Raw genomic sequence first — 26,187 nt, forward strand, 5'->3', positions numbered from 1 at the left:
CCCTAGACATCTTTTATAATTATGTCTAATTGTTTCAGTCGAGCCAGTGCGGTTCAGATTAATAAGTCATGGGGCAGCCAAATGTAAAGAGATGCTTTGACGCTTCAATTTCAATTTCAGTTGAGTTTATTTTTATGTTTATTAAAGAAACCCCAATTAGAGACACATGAATGAGCCTCTAGTCTTTCTGGGGTCCTGAGTGTGTCCTCTGTGTGTGTGTGTGTGTGTGTGTGTGTGTGTGTGTGTGTGTGTGTGTGTGTGTGTGTGCGTGCGTGCGTGCGTGCGTGCGTGCGTGCGTGCGTGCGTGCGTGCGTGGTGGAACGTATTATGCCTTGGGATGTAACTGTCAAATTATCGTCCTTGTGTTTCACAAACCCCGTTCACAAACTTGTGCTCTGTTGACTTCAGTTGGAAGGATCGCGAAAGACAAATGCAAAGAAGTTGGCTAAATACTGTTCTATCCCATCTATCATAGGCAGTATGTCTATCTGGAGAAGGCAATATTGCATATATCCTTGAGTAGCTAAGGGGGGAGAAGAGGAAATGTGTTATCTTTATAACTCTGTGTGTCAATGAGCAAGTGCAGCAGTTTATCTGGTTTGACCGTTGTGTATTGCGCTTTTTGTGCAGATCCAAATGAAATAATTCAAGTGTGTTACTCACAGCCTGTCTCAGTGTCAGTGTTGTCCTCAGGGCTGCATGCTGCTGGGCCAAAGGAATGCATGTGGTGCTGAGGCCACATGCTGTGACTGGATACATGACTGTCACTGGTAGGCATCTGCTTTATACAGTAAAAACACACACACACACACACACACACACACACACACACACACACACACACACACACACACACACACACACACACACTTACTTATGTGGAATGCCTTACCACCAGCCCTACTTTCCTTCAAAACTTTTCTTCAATGTTTTTGAAGATCAGTGAAATGAATCGCTGTGCACATCCCTAAATCACACCCAGTGTGAAGTAAGCAGTGCATAGATGTCTTTACTAGCCCTAGGCAGGGATAAGTAGACATTTAGAGGCAAGTAGATGAGACATAGGCCTACTTGCCCTAAAAACCTGACCCTAGAGATAACACTGAATCCACTAACCTCTGTTTCACTGGCATGAGCAGTCACTTTACTGTCACTCTCATCCTCCAGGCCACAGGGGGAGCCAGCGGTCCTAGATGTTAGCATCTCATCCTCCAGGCCACAGGGGGAGGCAGCGGTCCTAGATGTTAACATCTCATCCTCCAGGCCATGGGGGGAGGCAGCAGTCCTAGATGTTAGCATGAGCAGTCGCATTTTACAGAGCTCCTGCTCTGCTCTCCCCGCTCTCCTGCAAGGATTATCACACGTTATTTCCTCACACTACTCAAGGAAGTTATTTAAGAAGGAAGGGAAACACGTGACCACATGGGCATGCGTATGGAGCTCAGCATGGGTGCCAAACTGCACTTGTTTATGATGTCACAAGATGGCACTGTTTTCCCTTTTCTTTGACGATGGCTGGACAGCTTGCTTTCACGGTCTAGCGATGCAGCCAGGTTGTGCAGCCCAGGCAGAAACTTGCTCTGTGCTCTTTAGATACATCAATTAAATTAAACAGATCGCAAGTCGGCAAACAAACACTCTGAAAAAAACGTGTGATATATGTTCTTCTATATTCCAGAACCGATTTGATGACAAAGGTCGCAATCGTCCAGAAATAATGTTTGTTCACAAGCAGTACAGCCCACGTAACAGACGCCTCCCATGCATCCCATTCCATGACTTCTATTCATCACACTTCCGGTGGGAGTTCCTGGCACCCATGCTGAGCTCCATACGCATGCCCATGTGGTCACGTGTTTCCCTTCCTTCTTAAATAACTTCCTTGACACTACTGCGGATTACAGACATGATGGGGCCCTAGTATTGTCCTTGCCTTACCCCTTATCCTTAAAGGGGAAGACCACCCATTTTCAATATTGAACTATGTCATTAATATACCTTAGAGGAGTTGTGTGGAAATAATAAAAAAGTTCCCCCTCTTCTGTGTTGCCTAGAACTGGAGGATTGATTTTGGGGTTTGTATTGCAAATTACAACTTGATGACATCACACATTGTACTTTACAATACAAACCCCAAAATCAATCCTCCAGTTCTAGGCAACACAGAAGAGGGGGAACTTTTTTATTATTTCCACACAACTCCTCTAAGGTATATTAATGACATAGTTCAATATTGAAAATGGGTGGTCTTCCCCTTTAAACTCTTTGGCCATCTTTTACGATTTTGAAATATATATTTTTTTTATATTTAAAATGGCTGATCTACAAGGGATCTCCATATATGGGTAACTGGTCCGATATAGATGGTCAAGGGCAAGGGCTCATGTCGCCCTGAGGCGTCTTACAAGTTATTATTAGGATATTAGGACAACATTGATTAATTAGAGAGCAAATTATCAATTAATAATTAGTTAATTGATAGTTAATGACTTTATCGATCGATTATAACAGAATAATTGATGAGAGGCGTTTTTAGGAACAAATGGAAAATTCTTTAGACCGGTGGTTCCCAAACTAGCTTGAGCCCCAAACGAGGCTACTTCTTCTACTTCTTAGATTTATCTCGTATTTATTGTGAAATTACTTAAGAATAATCATTTTTTTGTTTTTTATCATATGAAAAAAACAAATGCTCTTTGTTTTCATAATTTTTTCCTCAAAATGTAGGATAAAAAAAAATGTATTCTGCTTTACTTGGGACGGCAGTCTGCGGGGGCAGACAGCAACGCCCGGGGGCGTTTATGATTATCTATTCTGCATAGCATGAGGCAACACCCAAATAGAATTCAGAGAACATTTTTAAATAAAATCTTTGCTTCTGGGGGTTCCTGGAACAAAATATCTTGAGATGGTGGTCCCGGGCCAAATGCATATCATTTTGGGGGTCCTTGACGTGACAAAGTTTGAGAACCACTGATTTAGCAACATCATTTTTCCTGAAAACTGCTAGGATTTATAAGACATTTGTAGAATCGTCCTATATCAGAATAGATGATACACACGCCTCCCGGGGCCCTAAAAAGCGGCCGCGTTGCTCGCGTACAGAGCGGGCCGGCACTGCCTGGACGAAACCTCCTGCAGCGGGGACCCTACCGAAGCGAGAGCTCCCCATCTCGGAGCTGTGATGGAGGGGGAGAGCGAGGTTCCCAACGGGGCTAGTGGTCCGTTAGCCACGTTTCACCACCATACAGCAACACGACACGTCTCAAAATGAGTCAATTATTACAGAAACATCAACATGACAAGTGCGTTCCCCACACTTTTCCCAATAAAGAAGCCAAACTACTGTACCTGACTGGAGGAAATACAGTGAATCAATGCAGTTTGCAGACAGTCAGACACCCCACACACATACAGAGCTGCTGCTTCAGACTGTAAACATTACGTTATTATTGGTTACTTACCCATCATGCAACACTATAGAGACCTCACTAATCAAACGAGGATGAGCTGATGCTGAATAAATGATGACATGAAACTTCACAAATTAATTAATCTCGTTGGATAAATTAATACATAAATAAATGTATAGAAAGAATTGTAAATAGATTATATTTCTTACATTTATTTTTCTCTTGATATATGATACATGACTTTTTTTCCCCTTTTGTTATTGATATCCTATTTTTTTTTACCATGCTAGATTCATTAAAAACACCCATTGTGGAATGTCAAATAAGAGCAATATAGACTACCCATAATGTGCTGTTTTTACTGTTGCTACACAATACAAAATATAAAATAACAAGTGTGAAACCATAGACATATTCAATCATATTCAAAGCTATGTAGGTTATTTGGAGGTATTGAGGTATGAATTATTTTATCAAAAAGCTAAGGAAAGTAAAGAGATAAATGTTAAATTAAGCGGCAATTAAAATCTTACCTGTCATTTTATAATGGACGATTTACTTTGCGGGCAAGTGTGCATGACCTTTGGGCAAGTAGAACACGACCTGTACTTGCCCGATGGGCAAGTGCCTCTGAGACCTTAGTGTCAACCCCTGCATTAAAAATAATCACTGCTACAATGCATTATAGTGTGATTGTAAGTAATATAAGTGGTTGTCGGGTGCCTTTCTTAATGTAATATTCCTGAAGGTGTAGGAAGAAACATTCTGTGGTGTTCTCGATTAGATTTGATGCTTTTTCAAGAGAGACGTTGTATTGTCAGAAATAGAATTGTGTGAGCAACGTATTTGAGATCAGAAATGAACTGTGACATTTTGTTTGTGATTGGACAAGTTGAATCACTTGTGACACAATGAGTCGGCAATTAATTGACCTCAGCTTGTGCTGGTGGCGCAATAACACACACCCTCTCACATCAACAATAATAAAAGATTATGAACATGTATTACTACAATAATTGGTTCAAATCCCTGGTTTGCCCCGCAGACGAGTCCTTGAGCAAGGCAGATATTAGATAATCATTAATCTCTCAAGAACACATTCAGGCCGGATAGATAAGTCATCACGCATTACGTCTTTGTTTGGTCAGGTTTATTAATGGGGAATTATGTGCAAAATTAATGATGTCACACTCAAAGAATGTTGCATTTAACCAAAATAATGACTTTTAGTCCAGGGGCCAAGCCAGACTATAAAATATTTTATATTTCTATTTTTCAAAGGTTAGTGAAAATCTCTGGAAGCGTGGCAGGGAACAACATTAAGTTGACAATGTCAGCAGTCAGTCAAACATGAGTTCAACATTGCAATTGCAATAGAAATCTCCCTGAGTCATTCAAATGAACCAGTGAGTTCAGGACTCTCTACATTGAAAATATAACATCAAATCACTGACATCACACTAGGTCTTGTCTAAAGAGGAGCACACGCTGGACGCGGGCGGCTGCGCAGCGTCGCGGTATCGACGCATGTGAAGTGTCACGCGGTAACCCCAACAGGATGCGGCGCGCTGCCACACAGCACATCCATTTCCCCCGGTGGGGAGAACCATGGGAGAACATGTTCACCGCGCGGCAACGCTGGAAAAATAGAACAGCGGCGTATCGCCTGCCGTGGAAAAAACGTGCAGCCTCCGCGTCCGGTGTGTGTTCCCCTTAAGTCTACTGCAAAAGTTGAATATTTTATTTATTTTAGAAATGGGCAATCTTTTACTCAAGGGTGGGCAAAGCCTGTCACAAGTTGATGTATGGCATGCATGTGCTAATAAAAACCTTAAAAATGTTGTCATACCTTAGGAAGTATTACGTTTTTTTTTAAGAAGTTATGTTTAAGTTAAGTATGATTGTTTATTGCTGGACCACACGTGGACAAATGACATTATCAATGGTTCCCCCCCTCGAGTAAAAAAATAACTATTTCTAAAATAAAGAAAATATTTAAAGGGATATTTCACTTTCAAAACGTTGCTTGATTCAATATTTAGATAGTTGATGTTCATTTTATCAGACACGCCCCCTTCCTATACAAACCCATTATAACTTCAAACTCCATCTTAACTAAGACAGATTCATCAAAAACACCAGTTCTTGGTTCTGGTGACTCATGATAATATGTGAGACGGCAGTTTTTTTTTCAATAACATTTTCTTTTTCTCAAACTGTAACTGTAAGTAATGGACTTGGACTCTGTGTGAGTCTTCATGTGCAACTCTAGAGAAGCATTTCCTTTGAAGCGTTTTTCACAAACTGGACATGCAAAAGGCTTTTTCTTTGTATGAATCCTCATGTGATTATTCAGTTTTCCACTATCTTTCAAGCTTTTGCTACAAATTTTACAAACAAAGGAGTTTCCCCCTGAACGAAGGCCTTTGCACACAGTTTTTTTCGTGTGGAAAAACTGACGCTGTGCGCAACGGCCTTGACTATTCATGTGTCTTTGCAGATTGCTTAGGGAAAAGATTTTGCTACAAACTGTACAGGCAAAGGGCTTATCGGGCTTTTCCCCTGTGTGAATCATCATGTGTCTCCTCATAATAGCTATTTTCATGACTTTTCCACACACTCTGCAACTACCCCTTCGCTTTCTTCTTTTCTTTTGTTCTTTCAGTGTACTTGAAAATGACTCCCAAAATGTCTCCCACTCATCACTGTCCTCAGTGTCAGATTCAGAACCGTGTTCAGTTGAGGTGCTGGCTGGAGGCTCCGAAAATGTCTCACACTCAACAGTGTCTTCAGTGTCAGATTCAGAACTGTGTGAAAAAAGGAGCTGGTCAAGGAGCTGGTCATCTTGTGATGGAACCCAGTACTCTGTGTAAGCTTGAGTTTTCATGTGTTCAGTTGAGGTGCTGGCTGGAGGCTCTCTCTCTCTGTTTTCATCATCATTTTCAGTCTTCACTGTAAACGTTGATCCACTAGCCTGCTCTGGTCTCAGAAGCACCTCCTCCGGTTCCTCTTTAATCTGTGGAGGTTCTAGTTTCACCTGGACCAGACCGGGACTCCTCTCCTGCTGCTCTTCTTTAATGTGTGGAGGTTCTAGTTTCACATGGACCAGACTGGGACTGCTCTGCACAGGAAGGCAGGGGAGAACTGGGAGGAGGAGAAAGGAGATCACTTCAATAAATAGCTGCCACATTGCAAACAATTAATTTGGTGCAATTCATAATTTAGAATGATTTCCATTATAAACAGTCAGAGGTACTTCATGTACAGCGTTATCCAACTGTTGTTTCATTGTCCTCTCCTTGTCAATTTGTTTGTTTCTTTCTGTGTGTTAGCTGACAAGGACATGTATATTCATGGATAAAAGAACATCCTCAGCTTAACCCAAAACGGAAATAACAAGGGATGGAAAGCAGGTTGGAGTCTCTTCATTCCAATGGGAGAGTGAACGTGAACACAACTTTTGAACGATTCTTTAGCCCCCATGGTCACTGAACTAAATATTGGACTCGATCACACGAAGCCACAAAATATTCCCAAATCAGACAAATCAAGTAGCCATCACGGCGCCAACTCACTACTGCCGCTGCGCCGCAGAGGAACAGTGGAAGCCACAAGCTAATCAGGACAAAACTGATTTTCTCCGCGCATGTCCAAGAGGATGCAAGCACTGGGTGTGTGTCTGTCTGTGTGTGTATGTATGCGTCTAAGCCCCCCCCCCCCTGTAAATTACTTCCCGCGCTCTTTGCCGCTGTGTGTGTGTGTGTTACTCACAGATTGTTTGAGTGGAGTCGGCGGCAGTCCTCAAGGGGGCAGCAGAGCTCAGGTCTGTTGAGTCATAGGAAAGCATGTGTTGCAGAACAATCATTCTGGATAGATGATCTTCTCTGGTAGGCTAGTGTGTGTACACACACACACAGAGAGAGAGAGAGAGAGAGAGAGACACGTGTTATTTTTTTCAGCAAATTGTGAATTTGTTTTTTGGAGCGGTGAAAGCGCTCCCAATGAACAGGTATATCCGTGGGTATGTGGCTGGCTGGCTGGCTGTGTCCGTCCGTCCGTAGTCTGGCAATACCTTGAGTGGCCACACACAACACACTAGTTAAAGGAGGGGCGCTGTTTTGTGCAGGCCAGGCACACTCACCACTCACTCACAGGCACAGTTTACACTCACTCACTCACTCACATAGGGTACAGCTGCTCAAATTCACCGCTCCACTTCGAACCGAGGTTTGATTTTTTAAATAACACACCATTTAATCTTAGTTCTGTTTAATAGTCTTCTGAGACCAAGTATCAAAATACTTTAGTCTAGTCTTAGTCTTTTAGGATTTGTAAAAGAAAACTGCAATATACACTACAGACACAGATTTTAAGTTGTAATATGAAACATGACTTGTTGTAATTTCAGTATCAAATGAATGGACTTTTTTCTTATTTCCACATAACAACTCAAAGGTAAATTAATGATATAGTTCAATGTTGACAATGGGTGGTTCTCCCCTTTAAACAACTGACACAAGTTTTAATTTCCAGACTTTAAATCAATCAATCAGTTAAGATTGTGGGAACATAGTATGCCCAGTCAATGCCTTCATTTTAGACTCAAGTGTGTATTGGGAAAGGAGCCAAATTGTAGCAATTGACTGTAATAATTGCAGTCTCTGATATTTGATGTTATATTTTCAATGTAGTGAGTCATATTTAACAGCTGTCATCTCAACCATGTAATGGCTAGGGATGGGATGATATGAAAATGTCTTATCGCGGTTCTTGTGACAAAAGAAATAGCGAATTACGATATTATCGCAATAATCAAAATCCATTGTCCTGGGGTGGAACATTTGCCAAAAAATAGACGATCTACAAGCTCACAAGGCGTCGCCTTGCAACGCGTTATGAGCTTGTAGATCGGCTATTTTTTGGCAAAGACATTTGATAGACAGCAGGGGTCTTCAACATTTTCAGGCCGGGGACCCCCAAACTGACGGGGAGATGGAGCAGGGACCCCCTACCACCTCGTAGGGTGGGGGGGTCAGGGCTACGACATATTTTTTATTTTAAACATGTACAAGTTACAGCGAGCAGGGTGGGCCGTACCACTACCATTTCTAAACATACTACTTATTAACTGAGAACCAATGTCAATAATATCAACAATCTGTCAATTGCATAGTAATCATGTATTCAAGCTATTCAAATTGGATAGAATCATGATTTATTTTTTAACATAAATGTGAAAAATTCTTTTTTTTTTTTTTTTTTTTTTTTTAAGCAATAATTTCGCGGACCCCCTTCAGTACCTCCGCGGACCCCCTAGGGGTCGCGGACACCCTGTTGAAGACCCCTGTGATAGAGAGTGAAAAAAAGACTATATCAAGTCTGTATATTATACGTAAGTACCTTTAACCAATAGAGGATTTCGTGCTGGATATGCAGCTCGGCAAATAAAAGGTGAATTGATCCAGTCCTATCCCTAGTAAATGGCCATGTTTAAATTAATTTATAGACGGTTAAACCAAGTACCAGGGTTTTTTGGGGCATAAAAAACATTTTGGAACCGTACAACCCTACCGTAGAGAGGGTCTGCTGCTGGGATGTACTAGACCAATCATCATGATCTTCACCCTTCAGTAGGCCTATCTGTGAGGGTGAACAAGGGAGAGAAATCAAGCGTTTGTGTTTTCTCTTTCTCACCTAATCCCCTTACATCACACACACACACACACACACACACACACACACACACACACACACACACACACACACACACACACACACACACACACACACACACACACACACACACACACACACACACACACACACACACACACACACACACACACACACCGTCCATTATAACATTATTTCAGACGTGAATTCTTTGTAGTACACATTTGTTTTAATTTGAGTATATTTAATTAATAGAATTTACATAAATAGTCAAGAGTGTCAATGGTTTATTTTACTACATCATTTATTCTCTACAGAATTAATCAGTACAGTTCATGCCAGCCACGGTATTTTATCTGATAAGAAATAACATCCGCGTGTGTCTTACCTTAGCATATATTGCTGGATGAATAGTCTCTAAATGTCGCTTCAAGTGTTCAAGCATAAATCGATTCTCCATGGTGTTCTTCACACATAATCTTCCGCCACACATTATACAGGTGTACTTATGCTCCTTCTCGTCATATGTGAAGTGTGACCACACGCCAAGTCTTCGTTTGCTTCCTAAAAGCATTTCTGTTCTGTTGACTCACTGTTGGCAATGAGACATGCCGTTGTACATGGACCCGTTGCAACTGAATGAAACTAAACAAATACAAAGGAAATAAAGGAAAGGAAAAAAAAGAGGGGTTTAATTACTTTTCCATTCCATATATAGCTACTCTTGGGTTTATCGATAGTGTGCAATCTCTGTGTTCATGTCAAGGTGCGGGTTTGTCCATGTGTTGAAATATAATGTCCATGTATTTGCAAGAGAATCAAAGTGTTAGTGTTTACTTATTTATATCCATAATAATAGATTTTCCCTTAAAAAAAATGCACTATTGACACGTTTCACACAGATTTAATTTCTTTGCTAGATAGTTACTATATCAATTTTAAAGCATTGAATTGAATCTAATCTAATCTTTCCAGCGAAAAGATGACTTCTATGGTAATAAATAAAATCAACCAACGAACTTGTTTCCTACAGAGGATCGCCCCGATGGTCAACTTCAACACATTATAGACCACAGCTGGTGCAATAATTCAGACCCTCTTTGACTACGGAGTCCACGTATGGTATTGTGACGCCCCACAAGCCCTGAAAACTAAGCTCCAAACAGCCCAAAACAATCTAATCAGGGTCCTGCTTAACCTTCCCTATCATACTCACCTCACCACTACTCACCAGTTAAGAGTGGGGTGGCTCAGAGTAGATGACAGAGTACAGCAACTTGCAATGGGCCTGGTGTACAAGAAACACTACACCACTAAGATACCCATGTACCTGGCAAAATACTTTATAAACGTTAAGGATGTCCATAATTACAACACCAGAGGCAGTGCCACAGATCACGTTCAACCCAGAGTCAAGTCAGTCAAAGGGTCAAACTCGTTCTCCTGCTATACCACCAAAATGTGGAACGCCTTACCGAAGGCCTTAAAGGAGTGTGGATCCCTAGCATCCTTTAAAATCGCCCTGAAAAACCACTTACAGGCGGCAGCCGTTCACAACTGGTAAAAACAAACCTAGCCCAGCCTTACCCTCCCCTGACCCTTCTTTGTATTTTCCTACTGTATATATATTTTTGCAGTTTTTTTTATTATTATTTTTTTCCCCTGAATAAGAATATATCTACTGCATAGTACTGTGTTCTATCTGTCTGTCATTCAATGTTTGAATGTTATATGAGATACTTCAATGGTTTCCTGTGGAAATAAGCCAAGTGCTTTTCTAGGATCTCCTTTTAGTTGACTTTGTAGTACCAGTGAACTGTACCGTCATGAAACTGTACCTTTTCCTATGCAAACTTCTAATAAAGTCTTCAATCCAATCGTATCGTATCGCCATGAATGAACCCATATCGTCCAAGTATCGTGATGCGTATTGTATCGCTTTTAAATGTATCGTTACACACCCTATACTAACTTACCAAAGGCCTTAAAGGAGTGTGGATCACTAGCATCCTTTAAAATCGCCCTGAAAAACCACTTACAGGCAGCAGCCGTTCGCAACTGAAACAAACATAGCCCAGCCCTACCCTCCCCCTGACCCTTCTTTGTATTTACCTACAGTATGTAGTAAAGGGTCTCATTCTTTAGTGCTGGATGAGCTCTAATTTGTGCCGTTGAAATCATCAATTGTGTTTTTATATATATTTATATAATATTTATGGTTATGAAGTAGCAGATTTAGCAGCATTACAGTGGTGTGGCCTACAGAGGGCGATAATAGTAATAGTAGTAATAGATAATAGTAGAACATAGAACATAGGAGCAGAACAGTGGTGGTATGTAGAATAACTAAAAAGTGATACCAGCACAAATTATTCATTTTACGGCACAATTCAGCACAAATTCAACACAAAAGAATGACACCATTTTTATATATGTTTTCATCAAATGGCCGGGGTGCCAACTTCATAGAGGTAATCTAGCCATACACCAGTAAGACTCCCTAATCGGGAGATAAGCGACCGTTGGTCGTTTATCTCCACAAATAGGCCAAAAGTTTGTTTTACCAATTATCAAGACATACGGGCAGTTGACAGTTTGCCATGGTTACTCATTGAAGTTGAATCTCCATATATGGAGATAACCTATGCATCACACTAAGTCTGACCTCACCAGCCCATATTTGGGCATGAGCAACTTATGTCTCCATATATGGAGATATGATGACATCACACAGTCCTCAGCCGATGATGTGGCGTGATGTCATACAATACACAAACGAGCCCTACAGTATAAAGGGGCAATTCTTGCCAGGAAAGAAGCATTTCTTCGACTCAGACCTTATCGCCAGGGTTGGCTTATAGCAGCTGTCGGTAGATAATGCCGGTCTTATATAAGGGTAATTTGTGTACGGTGTGATGTCATACTGATGTCAGCAGTGTGATGTCATACTGATGCGGAGATATGAGCAGGGCAAAGGTGTGACGTGTGACGTGTGACCGACCGACCGACCGACGGACGGCCGGTGGAGGTTTTGATACTAAACTGCGACCTTAAGGTCGCAATTATAACTTCCAGGAGAGGGCGCTAATATTCGGACGTTATGTCTCCCTTCTGGAAGTTATAATGTATGGCTAGAGGTAGTTTATATTGGGACGTTTAAATATAAACTACCTCTACAAGAGTTATGATTTATGTATGGCTAGCCTAGGTCTAAAAGTATTTTTGCTGCACAGTGCAGTTGTAGAATAGAAGCTGATGATAAAGTGGAACATTTAAGCCAAAAGCTAGCCAATTAATAGCTAGAAGAACTTATAGCATGCTAACGGTGGCTAACGCCTAACAGGGAGCTAAATAGCATAAATACACAAACAAAAAGTATTATAAAACAATTAAGTTTCTGCCAGTTGATACTAATAAACACAACTTTGACTCACCGCTTAGTGCAGATAATTAATCACCGCAAAGAAAGCTACAACGTAAACAAAACCGCAGTTGGAGACAAGATGTGTGTGTGTGTGTGTGTGTGTGTGTGTGTGTGTGTGTGTGCGTGCGTGCGTGCGCGCGCGTGTGTGTGTTTATTTCCGGCAGGCTGTGCAATCGAGTGCAATGCTGCCCTCCACAGGTCGGGAGTATTTCTCATTTATTATTACCATATATTTACCGGTACTACTAGTGATTTACAATTCCACCCATATTTATAAAATCCAAATGGGTAATAAATGGTTAAAGTGTGTGTGTGTGTGTGTGTGTGTGTGTGTGTGTGTGTGTGTGTGTGTGTGTGTGTGTGTGTGTGTGTGTGTGTGTGTGAGTGTGTGTGTGTGGGGGGGGGGCGTGGCGCACTCTGCAGGAGTCTTGTGGAGAGATCTGTAGTTTCTCTTTGGGTGCAGATTCATGTAGAACTCAAAATGAAGGGGATATCCTCCGCACTCTCTTGAATAATGACTTTAAAGTCAGGTCTGGATCCGCATTTGATACCTTAAAAAAATATATAATTTTTTTTTAGATTATTTTATACTTAATACTAGATCTGATTTATTTCTTGAACATATATCTTTGAAAACATTCGAACACAAATCTTTGCTTCTGGGGGTCCCTGGAACAAAATCTTTTGAGATGGGGGGGGGGGGGTCATGAAAACGTTTTGAGCGCCACTGATACAGCAACATACATTCATTAAAACTGTTAGGATTTAGAAGACATTTGTAGTTCGGCCTCAGGTTTTAAATCGTAAAATCCTATGTGTTCATTCAGCTCTTGAGTTCATGGAACCAAATGGACCCCCCAATCAAGAGGACACTCTTCTTGTAAGTGCTTGTCTTGCACAAGGGAAAAAGAAAATGCAATCCTCTTTCCACAGTAGACACTAGTGAAAGGAGGAAGGACACTTCTCTTTTCTTATTCAAAGAGAAGTGACATAATGCTTTTAGTTATGCAGTTCTGTGTATAAGGAACAGCAATAAAAACAAAATTGTGGTTTTAACAGGGAATAGTTCGAGGAAACAGATGGCAGCACAGCTTTCAATGTATCGGGTGCTTTATTCCTGGTATTCCTTAGCGATGATTCCATCTATTTCTTTTTTTAATTAACACAGATCTGAGGCCAATTTGACAAATGCCTTCTAAATCAGTAGTTTTTTCTGTCAAGGACCCCCAAATTGATATATATATATTTGGCCGCGGACCCCCATCTGAAAATGTTTAGTGTTTTGCGTTTCTTTTCTTTTTTTCTTTTTCGATCAAACTGTTAAAAAATAGCAGCTGTATAAGCTCGCAGCGTGTGCTTGTAGATCTATTTTTGCTGAAATCTAAAATGGCACAGACACTTTCCCGGTTTTAATGGGTTAATCGAATAATTGAGGAGCATCTTTTCTTTGAGAATTTGTTATCAATTTCATTCAAGTATATATATGTTGATACCCATACTTTTGTATTCCGGACTTTTCCTCGTAACAGAGTATTTCTACATTGCAGTATTTATTGATTTCAGGACTCAATCAGACCAATTGATTGGTTTCATCTCTCTAGACACATACCGTCTTTAGTTCAGTCAATGCACACTCAGCACTCTTATTTGTATTATTATAATTCATTTTATTCTTATCTGTACTACAATTCTGGACCCTTTTCATTTTGCATGTCTGAAAAAGGCCTTACAACTTACTAAAGACGCCTTAAGGGCGAGAACTGGCCTAAATCTGCAGGTTTTCATACTAGATGCGACCTACGGTCGCAATCAGCCTTTTGCATTTTATGCAATGTTTTATTTAATTACTGTTCGGTCAAACAATATTATTTGTCCTTGCGATACACCGCGTTCAAAGTGTCCAGACTGAATAAATGGCATGGCCAGAGTGGCTGTCAACCATCAAACAAGAAAGTTAGTCCATTGGGACACAACTAACTGATCATCAAGTCATCAACTGTACAGTCATCACAAAACGTTTACATGTTCTGTTGTGCCGGTGAGTTTTAATGCCTTCAAAAAGCTATTTTACACATTTTACATTTTGTTTAGGAAAATGAGCCACTAGTTGTGACTTTCTGCTTTTTGCTGCTCTGCTGGAACAAACCCTGACAGAGTACAGACCTCCGTGAAGTTGGCACCCCATATGTTGAAAACATATATAAAAATGGTGTCATTATTTAGTGCTGGATTTGTGCTGAATTGTGCCGTTAATTTTATAATTTGTGCTGCTATCATTATTGAGATATTGATATTCTAAAGTTATAGTTTTGCTGAGGCTTGCACCCCAATTTTTTTGGCTCCAAATCGGGAAAAAATGGGCTCAATCTTTAGTGCTGGATGTGCTCTAATTTGTGCCGTAGATTTTATAATTTGTGCTGCTATCATTATTGAGATATTCTACAAAACACCACTGTTCTGCTCCTATCTTCTACCATGAAACACTGCTGCTCTACACCGCCCTCTGTAGGTCAATCAGTATACTGCTGCTAAATCTGCTAATTCAACCATATAAATATGTATATATATAAATATATATAAAAGCACAATTGATGATTTCAATGGCACAAATTAGAGCACATCCAGCACTAAAGATTGAGCCCATTTTTTCCTGATTTGGAGCCAAAGAAATTGGGGGTGCAAGCCTCAGCAAAACTATAACTTTAGAATATCAATATCTCAATAATGATAGCAGCACAAATTATAAAATTTACGGCACAATTCAGCACAAATCCAGCACTAAATAATGACACCATTTTTATATATGTTTTCAACATATGGGGTGCCAACTTCACGGAGGTCTGACACCTACAATACAACACACTGCCAGTCCTAACCAGACCACATAACACTTAATCACGTTACACCAACTCTCACCGCTCCACATTACACCGCCCACACTAAAACCGCACTACCCTGAACCAATACCACATCCAACCACATTCACACCACATTAAATGTTGTGTGGACTGAAATAGCAGATCTACAAGCTCACAACGCCTCGCAGCGCGAGGCGCTGTGAGCTTGTAGATCGGCAATTTTCGGCAAAGAGGTTTGGTGTAGACTCTACACTGTGTAGAGGGTAAAAATAGCAGACTAAGTACAGAGTGAAAGGTCACGTTTATTAAGTATTCACAGTTCAAGTGGTTAAATATCAGAAATTCAAATTGACATGATTCCAAAATACACTGGTGATTGTGCTGTCAAACGATGAAACTATATGGAATCTATGAAAAGGTTGTGGGGTCCCTGCTTCATCTCTCTCTCAACTAAGGGGTGATAATGTTGAAGACCCCTGATCTACGGTAATTATTATTTTACTACAACTGCTGTGCTGCTGTTTCTGTGTGTCAGTGTTTCATGCAGCTGTTCTCTGTTTCAAGGAGTCCAAACACATACCATTACAACAATAAAGGCTTAAGGTCTCGAATAAATATGCAACAACAAACATTATTGTACCATTTCAAGAAAAGGCAAGAGAGGGGGGGGGGGGAACTGTGTTTCTGCTGCTATGAGGGGATTCTGGGAAAATGAAACCAAAAGAGTGACCAATGCATGGGTGAAGTAATGTCCTGTGTGTGTGTGTGTGTGTGTGTGTGTGTGTGTGTGTGTGTGTGTGTGTGTGTGTGTGTGTGTGTGTGTGTGTGTGTGTGTGTGTGTGTGTGCAGGGGTTTGAGTGGCATAAATATGAGAGCTGTCCTCCATTCACCATGTTATCAAGAGAGGAAACCAGCAGAACAATTGAAGAAGCTTCTCTCAATCATGTCCATCATCATGAAATCCGCTGTCGTCGCCTTTCTCGTCGGCCTGCTTGCTCTTCATGTAGAAGGTAATGTTGCTTTTACACTAATGCACATTGTTGTATTTTCTTACACTAATGCTTCAACGTTTTTCAGGCCAAGGAAGGACCCCTTAGTTGAGAGAGAGATGAAGCAGGGACCCCCACAACTTTTTCATAGATTCCATATTTCATCGTTTGACAGCACAATCATCAGTGTATTTTGGATTCATGTCAATTTGTGTTTTCAGATATATATATATATATATATATTTTTTTTAAGATTTGTTTTTGGGCTTTATCATGCCTTTATTTGATAGGATAGTAGACTGACAGGAAATGGGGAGAGAGATGGGGAATGACATGTGGCAAAGGTCGTCTGGATCAGGAATCGAACCGGCGACGCCAGCAGGCATCATAGCCTAGTATGTGGTATGCGCCTTGACCACTAGGCCAGCGGGCACCCCAGTGTTTTCAGATATTTAACCACTTGAGCCGTCATTACCTAATAAACTTGACCTTTCACTCTGTACTTAGTCTGCTCTTTTTCCCCTCCTACACCACCAAACCTCTTTGCCGAAAATAGCGAGGCGTTGTGAGCTTGTAGATCGGCTATTTTTGGTTACGGTTCTCAGAATATGGGACACTAGGGTTCAAGTTGTTAATATAAAAAGGATTGGAAGATTTGGAGGACCCCCTGTAGTAACTCTGAGTACCCCTTAGGGGTCACGGACCCCCTGTTGAAGACCCCTGCACTAATGCACCTTTTCTAATCGTGTCAGCCCATGTTGCTCTGCTGGTCTAGTTGTGTGGAGAATGCATGACTTTCAATTGACTGCTAATGCAGCGGTTTAAACAAAAACGAATGAAACGTGTTTAATTTAAAATTAATTTTGTTAATGCCACTATCAGACTAACAGTGCCTTGTGCTTATCATTCCACAGCTCAACAAGAGCATAAACAGTCCTGCCTTTGCATAGGTAAAGGACTTAACACCATGAATCCGAAACTCATCAGGACTTTTCAGATCTTTGAAGCCAGTGCCTTCTGTCCTCGCAGGGAGATTATGTAAGTACAATGTTATAAACGACAGCAGCATAAATCAACATCTTTACGATGTTCACCTTACAAAAACTGTTCTTTGTCATCTGTCACTAATATTTTTTTATCCATCTCCAGTGTGGAAACAGCAAGCGGCAGGAAATGCTTGAATCCGGAATCAAAGATAGGAAGTTTCATCTATAAAAGACACCATAACAGGTGAGATTAACAACCTGACTGAGCTGCACTAAAGTAACATAATCCATTATATGGAAATCAATATTTACTCTGGACAATATTCAAAGATTTCTTGTATTTTCTTTCAGGAATGAAATTAAACGTGTGGTGAAAACAACACCACCTCCAATCACCTCAGCTATGACCTCAACATCCTCTGTCCCTATGACATCATCACCTGTCCCTATGACATCATCACCTGTCCACATGACCTCATCACCGGACCACGTGACCTCAACATTGGACAACATGCCGTCGACCACCCTGTGAGTTCTGCTGTGATGAAGAAGATGATGAACAATATGGCCATGAACACTGTGATGAAGATGACCAACACTGTGACACTGCTGGGAATTGTTTTAATGCCAAAGTAATCACATTGCACTGAACTAAATTATTCTGAATTATTTATGTCATTCTAAAACGGTCTCTTATTTAAGATAATGTTTGTGCAGGTTTTCTATTTTTTTTACTGTATATAATGTGCATACCGGTACTTTCTTTTATTATGATACTTTTATATTTTTTATTGTATATCTTTACTAATTGTTGAATAATAAACTAAATTATGCACTATTACCACATGTCCTACTTTCCTTTAGGTCCTAGACATGTTCATTTAATTAATGTTAACTGTGAGTGTAAAAAAATAATCATGTCCACAAAAAAATAAACAAAAATATATATAAGGGGTTGATTTACACAGTCAAATCTTTATCTCTGATAGTAAAAAAAAAAAATAGACCCTAATATTTGACGGCATGTGCACACGCAGAAATAAGAAATAGGAAAATGGACTGAGAAAAAAAAGTTGTGTACGTGAGACTTTAAATATGAGCTGAATGCTCACCCTTTTAGAGCATGTTGATGCTTGGCCTTGTTGAGCTTATGCTTACTCTTAATACTCTGTGTTAAAAAAAGAAATTGAAAAGACCACAAGAAAGCTTTTGGGCTTTTTTATATTAAGGTCCTTTTTTCTGACATTAAAATGACAGACAAATAAAACACAGTATTATGCAAAAAATATCATAAATATAAATCTTGTTTTACCAGTTTCGAGTTGCAGTTGCCTGCAAAGTCACCTTTTAGAGTGGTTTTAAAGGAGGTTTTTCATTAACTTTGAAGTCATTTCATCACTGGAAAGATTTGCCTCTATAGGATGCAACCAAAATACGTAATTCCGTTTTTCCTTGTGATAACATTGTCACCCACTTTGTGACGTTTTCGAGCTTTTTGAGGTTGAAATTGGACCCAAAGAGGATGGATTGAGTTTTACTCCTAGGTGTATTGATAGTTTGTTATCAGTGAGCCAGGTGCAGATCTCACCGAGTTCAGAGCTGAGGGCCTTATTTTCAACCTGCATTTTTTTGTCCTGCAATAGTAGGCTATTAATAAGAGCTTGTGAAAATACTTGTAATTACATAGGAAGTAAGGCTGGGCAAAATATTGAAAATGTATCGATATCCAGGTATCAACATGCGAGGTACCGACGAAAGCGTCTTGAAATGAGACACAGACACACTATGCATGCACGACACGTAGCACATGCACAAAAGCAGTGCATCTGTAACCAGGTGTGGTTATTTCAATAAAATCATTGTTGGAAAATGGAAATAAGGCATTTCATTTCTTTATTCTATGTGTACTGTGCAGTGTGCATGCATGGATATGCTATTCATTATCTGGGTTAGGCAGGCAGTGGACCTAAAGCAGAAAACATTAAAAACGACATAATGCAATTGTTTTACTAATATCGATATCGAGGTATTCAACGTTATCGAATATCGAAGGTTTTCCTAATATCGCCCATCAGCCTTAATTGGAAGACAGGTTATTTTATCCATTTCCTGAAAAGTAATGGTTTGGGACATACTGTTTCCACCTGACAGTGACAATAGATAATACGTTGAAAGTTAAATTGATGTCATTGTATTCATGCATTAATAACGTAATAGCTGCATTGCTGACTGAGGTCATAGTGAGCAGAATGCGTGCCAAATCATAAAGGTAATATGGATTGCAAACCACGAGCAGAAAAGGATGATTGAATGTGAACTTCTAGGCAGTCTGGAGCCATGTGGAAGTCCATATTTGGGCAATAGGTAGGCCTACTTGCCTTGATCATTTCTGTGAGTACTTTACTGTATAAAGAGGTACTCTGTCTCCCTCTTCTGTCCATTTGTGGCACTGATCTATGCACTTTACATCAGTGGCTCTCAAACATTTTCATGTCAAGGACCCCCAAATTGTCATATATGTTTGGCGACAGAACCCCATCTGAAGAAAGGAACTGGTTGGAATAACGCGCTACGTCCTACGGGGTAAACTACCCCCTGTCAGGTGAAAAGAAGCGGCCTGCTCTCTCCTGAAAATGGGTTACAAAATTGTGGGATAAAAAATGCTGGAGATCCCCTGGAACCCCCTCGAGGACCCCTGGAGAACTACTATGCAAGTTTAAATCACTACTCAGTACTCACTACTCACTTTATATTTAATGAGTTATGGCTGTTGGCAGCGATTCTATGGTGTGTGTAATCTATATGGAGACACTTCATACGTGTATATATTGTATTCTGTAGTATTGTATTGTCGTTGGCACTGTTAACCTCCCATCTCAGGCTCACCTCACCGCTAATCTCTTTCTAAGCGTGCGGCTGCTCACGATACCGACAGAGTACAGCATCTTACAATGGGCCTAGTGTATAACATACACTACACCACTAAGATGCCCGTGTACCTGACAAAATACTTCCAAAACGTCAAGGATGTTCACAATTACAACGCCAGGGGCAGCTCCACAGATCATGTCCAACCCAGATCTGGCACAAAAAAAAAGGGTCAAATGGGTTTTCCTGCTATGCCTCTAAAATGTGGAACGCCCTACCGAAGGCCATGAAGGAATGTAAATCCCTACCTTCCTTTAAAACGGCACTGAAAAGCCACTTAGAAGTGGCAGCTACTCACAACTGGCAAATAAAATCATAGCATATCCTTACCTCCCCTGATCTTTCTATTGTAAATACCATCTATTTTGCATTGTCTATCCTTACCTCAACCTGACCTTTCTATTGTAAATACCATGTATATTTACATTGTTTCTTTTACGACTGTTTTTCTGACGATATCTTTTGCACAGTACAGTGTTCTGTCTGCCATTCAATGTTATATGAGTTAATAAAAGGATCTCAATTTAAATAAGCCACGCGCTTTCTTGAGCATATCCTTTTAGTTGACCTATGTACCAGTGAACAATACTGTCATGAAACTGTACATTTTCCTCTGCAAACTTCTAATACGTTCTTCAATCAATCATGTTGAACTGACATCTTTTTTTGTTCTATGCAAACAATGTTTCAACTCAGTATCTCAGTTACCAAATTCTCTGTAGGCCTATTACTTACTTGTAGTTTGGACTTTTGCCTGTTTTGGATTTTGGATTCCTCCCTGTTCAAAATGTTTTAATGGGCGTCTGCCTGTGTTGAACAAGTTGCTTGTTTTGAGCCATTGTATCTAGCATTTCTGTTTGTTACCCCACTGGGACAAACACTGACAGAGACTTGACCTCTATACGCACTAGAGGATGACATTTGACAGGAATTCCCGTGGGTCCCGTGGGATTCCCGCAGGACAGGAGTCAAATTTGTATTAATGCCAGGATCGGGACGGGACAGGAATGAAAATCAACAGGAGTGGGCAGGATCGGGAATCATCCCAGACCAGTTCATCAAATCGCAGAAATAAATTGCACAGGAAAGTGAGGTCTTTGAACTACGAACATTATAAAATTATACATTATATAATAATAAACATGATATCAAATATAATATGGATCAAAATAGAAAAACATCTGTGCAGATTTATTTTTTATTTTTTTTCGGGAGCGGGATGTGAACGGGAGTTATTTTGACCAGGAGCGGGATGGGACCAGGAGTCATTGTACAGGAGTGGGACAGGACGGGATCTATTTTTTTACTCTGGCCCAGGATTGGGATGGGACAGGATTTTTTCTGCGGGAGTGGGACGGGACAGGAGTGAATACGCACACAGCACCATGTCAGTCCAAAATTCAAATCACACCAAATTACACCATCAATGTTCTATCTAATATCTATGGGCCAGATTGCTGAGCTCACCACTGCTCAGTTGATGTCACATCTACAATCAACTGTTGTTTTCAATAAGTCAGTGTCTAATACAGAGGATGCTGCTATTTAACTGCTTCAATGCACTGAAACACATGGGAAAACAATAAAACTAAGAATCTCAAATAAATGATGCTACACGTTAGGCAACCGTTGGCCTCAGTGATATTTGATCATTTGAAGAAATGACCTTTGTTCTTGAAATCTTCAAACGCGGGGGAAACCCCGGTGCCTGTATCCCCCTGTGATTACATTCCTTAGAATGCTGAAGAGGAACTAATAAACAGGAAACATTCCTTTTTTTAGAGGCAGCCTTTAGTTTTCAGAGCTTTACTTTCACTGACAGCCTGGGTGGAAGATCACGTGATTTCTTGTCAGACAGTGTTTTTAAGAAAATTGCAATGCAATGCAACAGATCCTGGATCAGTCTTCATAGCTGTATCCTTTTTTGTTGCTGTTGCTATTTTTATCTCTGCTGTAGAAAAGCCCCTTATCGACTGCAGTTTTAGCACCACACCACACTACACCACATAAAAATATCTACATTTTCCATTACAAAAAAGTACCCCTATCGGGAAGAAACAAATTGACCCTTTTAACTGTGATTATAATACAATATAAATGTGTATTACAACTATCCTAATTATAATGCACTGTAATGGATTATAACTGTGATTATAATACATTATAAAGTATTAATGTATTACTATGATAATTAAAATACACTAAAATAGATTATAATAGTGGTTATAACACAATAGAATCTATTATCTTGTATTACAACTATATCCTGGTGGTCTAAATGAAAAGTCAGTGAGTGATCAGTCATTATGAAGTGTTTGGCCCTGTTTGGCCTAGCTCAGACCTACTCTAGAGTGGATACTTTTTAGTACCCTGTTTAGTACCACTTTGACACCACTCTACCCAGGTCCTTGTAGTGGAAAACCTGGCACAAGTGGGGGGTGTGCCGGTGTGGTGTGGAGTGGTGTGGAGTTGGGCCAGTGGAAAATGGGCTTATGTGTCTCCTAAATGCTTGAAATGCAATGTGCTGCTTCAACTCTTCAGTATGAAAATGTCTTGCAAATTCATTGTTTCCCACAGTTTTCTTTCCCTGTTTTTTTATGGAGAATGGAGCTTAGTTTTGCAGAAACTCGCAAATGGCATACCAATAAATGTCACAATATGAGTTGACCAACTTGACCCCCCGACAAACACACACACACACACGCACACACACACACACACACACACACACACACACACACACACACACACACACACACACACACACACACACACACACACACACACACACACACACACACACACACACACACACACACACACACACACACACACACACACACACACACACACGGACGCAGGGACGCAGGGACAAGGGGGGAGAAGTGGGACTATAGGTCAGGTCCCAAGGTGGGTGGAGGTTGCCATGAAGAACATTCAGGAGGCCCACACAGTGAGTCCTTGTACCCGCAGGGCCCAGAATATGGTGATACATTGTTGATGACCTTTGAGATTGATTAGAAACAGCCAAGTAGCTGATTTAAAAAGAAAAACAAGAAAGAAATCTCAGTGGTTTATTGTAAACTGCTCAAATTCCGCTCACTTCTTCTCTCACGCGAGCATAGCTTGTTAAAACACGGGCCAAAAACAGAGCGTTTCCTCTTCCATGGAGGGATTCTAGGAAAACGAAACATACAAAAGAGGAACCAGCGTGATGTTGTGTCTGGACTGCAGACCAGTGTGTGTGTGGGGGGGGTGGGGGGGTGGGCATCCTTGAACATAAATACCAGCTCTCTCCTCCATTCCACAACAGAGGTAACCAGTAGAACACTTGAAGAAACATCTCTCCATCATGTCCATCATCATGAAATCAGCTGTCGTCGCCTTTCTCATCTGCCTGCTTGCTTTTCATGCAGAAGGTAATGGCTTTCTAATAGTCTGATTTTTAACTGTTTAATCTTCACAACAATCATATTATGTGTTGCTCTGGTGGTTTAGCTCTGCAGAGACTAATTTGTTTTCATTTGACAATTGTGGTTTTAAAACACAGATGAACATATCAAATATGTAATTATATACTTTAGTGCAAATGTCATACTAACAGTGTCTTACTGGCTTGTCCCTTCATTCAACAGGTCAACATGGCAACAAACGTTCCTGCAAATGTTTAAGTAAAGGAGTCAACCAGATGAACCCAAAACTCATTAAGGATTACGTGGTGTTTGAAGCCAGCCCCATATGTCCTGACAGGGAGATTGTGTAAGTAGGCCTACAACGTTCTATAAACGGAACATTAATCATATGAGGTACAGTCCATTTTACGTACTGTTCTCTATCACCGGTCACTAATATTTATTTCATCCATCTCCAGTGTGGAGACACAGGCAGGAAAAAAGTTGTGCGTGGATCCAGAGTCAAGGATCGGAAAGTTTCTCCACAATAAATACCAAAACAGGTAAGATTAGCATGAACATTAAACTGACTGAACTGCGTTAAATAATATAAACCAATATGGAAAATCTATATTTACTCCACATTGAGACAAAATCAGTATTCTAAGACAGACTTTTTAGCCTGTGACCCAAAAGAGAAATTAGACGTTTGCCCGCGACCCAAAACTAGTGAAAACAGCAGATCTACAAGCACACATTTTGTCGCTTTGCACTGTGTTGTTAGCTTGTAGATCGGCTATTCTTATTTTCTTAATTGTTATACATTTTTTTATTTATGAAGTTTCTTAGATTTGTTTTCTTTTAAAATGTATACAATTATTTTACAAATAATTAACTCAGATTTTTACTCGCGTCGTGACCCATAAACATTGCTCTGTGACCCACTAATGGGTCCCAACCCAGTGTCTTGGGGAAACAGTGTTCTAATCTAAGACATCATAATGTGACTTTTTGTTTCAGGAATGAAAAGAAACACGTGGTGAAAACAACCACACCCTCCACCACCTCTACTCTGACACCTTCCTCTGTCCACATGACCTCAAGGTCAACCAGCCTGTGAATTCTGCTGTGATGAAGACTACCAACACTGCATGGGACACTGCTGGCAAAGTCTCTCCCCGAGAAGAGCTTCGATACAGAATGGTTTTAACTGTTAAAACTAAACACATTGCACTGAACTAAATGTCTCTTCTGAAAACCACTGTGATTTGTTCTCGTAATCCTGAACGTGCCTCTCATTTACATGTAAATATCTGTACATAAATACTGTACATGAATACTAATATTGAATTGTTTATAATAAACATTATGCAAAGATGCATTTTACAGACTTTGAGTATGATGTTCTCCCCACCCTTTGCCTGTACTATACAAGATCTTGAGCAGTGTAGGCTACTATCCTCCCTCATATCACTAGCAGGCCGTATCTATTCTGTCACAATATGTGAGGTCCCACATTTGTTTCTCCTTTTTCTTTTCTTTTTTTTTGTGTATCCCAATTTTTATTCTAATAGATGTCATCAATTCAGTATTTACCCTAAACAAGAAAGTTTCAAGATCACGAAAGACAATCTATATTTTTATTACTGTAGGCTCCCACTTGTTGTATTGTAGTGGTTGAAGCTAAGGCCTTGACACTAAAGGTTGCCCACCTGGCCCTGGCAGGTAAATAAAACTTTCGGGCAAGTAGAGTTTACTTTCAGGTTGCCCGACATGGCAAGTGCCTGTTTGAGAGGGGACGCAACGTTCTATAATCACAAGATATCTGTCTGAATACCGTGGCCAGAGCGCTCTGTCTCAATGTAAAAAGTGTTACATTGAAGATGATTGAACGGTAATTCAAACTTTACCCATGATTTTATAATGGATGATTTACCTTACGGGCAAGTGGGCATGACCTTTGGGCAAGTAGACCTGTACATGCCTGATGGGCAAGTGCCTCTGAGACCTTATTGTCAACCCCTGCAGCAGGCCTCATCCACAGTGGAGGCTCATGGAGTCTACCTCTTGTGTCTCTGGTTGCTTTCCCTCACATTTGTACCAATATCCAGTTATAGTCAGGGAATATAATCAGAAGAGGAAATCTGGGATAAATTCCTTACTAATAAATGCCTTGTGTTTATAAAGGTGTCAAAGTAACATAAGCTGCTGAAAGGTGCCTACTTATCAGGGGAAAAAACTTTATTTATTTATTTATTCAGACTTTTGAGGGGTCAAACTGGGGTGTTATCATTATTCTCAATGCATTGCAGACAGTTGTTTTGCACCAATCTGAGTTCCCAGAGGTTCTTTTTTCGCCACTAGGGGGGTGAGAAGAACAGTTTTGCACCAAAACCACTCCTTCGCGGAGAATCGTCCACACACGCTTTTACGTTCCGCGGCCAAATACACTTGTTTGTCAGTCCTCGACATGAAACACTTTTGAAAACCACTGATATAAGTGCATAGTGATGTAAAGTGCATA

At 40.4% G+C, this 26,187-nt stretch overlaps 1 protein-coding gene and 1 long non-coding RNA gene across 2 annotated transcripts; one reads left to right on the top strand and one right to left on the bottom strand.

The window, feature by feature from the left end:
• Nucleotides 1-4,481: 4,481 nt before the first annotated feature.
• On the bottom strand, nt 4,482-9,055 carry LOC308295355. Its single transcript, XR_013962578.1, has 3 exons — nt 8,985-9,055; nt 7,185-7,305; nt 4,482-6,557 (listed from the first exon to the last, which is right to left on the bottom strand). It is a non-coding gene; the product is annotated as an uncharacterized lncRNA (long non-coding RNA).
• A 14,543-nt stretch (nt 9,056-23,598) lies between these two features.
• On the top strand, nt 23,599-24,968 carry LOC308296397 (C-C motif chemokine 18-like). Its single transcript, XM_080739670.1, has 4 exons — nt 23,599-23,690; nt 23,907-24,030; nt 24,143-24,226; nt 24,684-24,968. The coding sequence occupies exons 1-4, from the start codon at nt 23,624-23,626 to the stop codon at nt 24,781-24,783; spliced, it is 375 nt and encodes a 124-aa protein (XP_080595796.1). The 5' UTR covers nt 23,599-23,623; the 3' UTR covers nt 24,784-24,968.
• Nucleotides 24,969-26,187: the final 1,219 nt, after the last annotated feature.

This window comes from Nannobrachium achirus, assembly GCF_963921795.1.
Source record: "Nannobrachium achirus genome assembly, chromosome: 12".
NCBI classification, from domain to species: domain Eukaryota; kingdom Metazoa; phylum Chordata; class Actinopteri; order Myctophiformes; family Myctophidae; genus Nannobrachium; species Nannobrachium achirus.

Bases quoted from the DNA above. Each gene is read 5' to 3' on its own strand.
- LOC308296397 (XM_080739670.1), top strand. From the start codon at position 23,624: ATGTCCATCATCATGAAATCAGCTGTCGTCGCCTTTCTCATCTGCCTG. The intron at 23,691-23,906 runs GTAATGGCTTTC...TTCATTCAACAG, and splicing joins GCTTGCTTTTCATGCAGAAG to GTCAACATGGCAACAAACGT. The intron at 24,227-24,683 runs GTAAGATTAGCA...TTTTTGTTTCAG, and splicing joins CACAATAAATACCAAAACAG to GAATGAAAAGAAACACGTGG.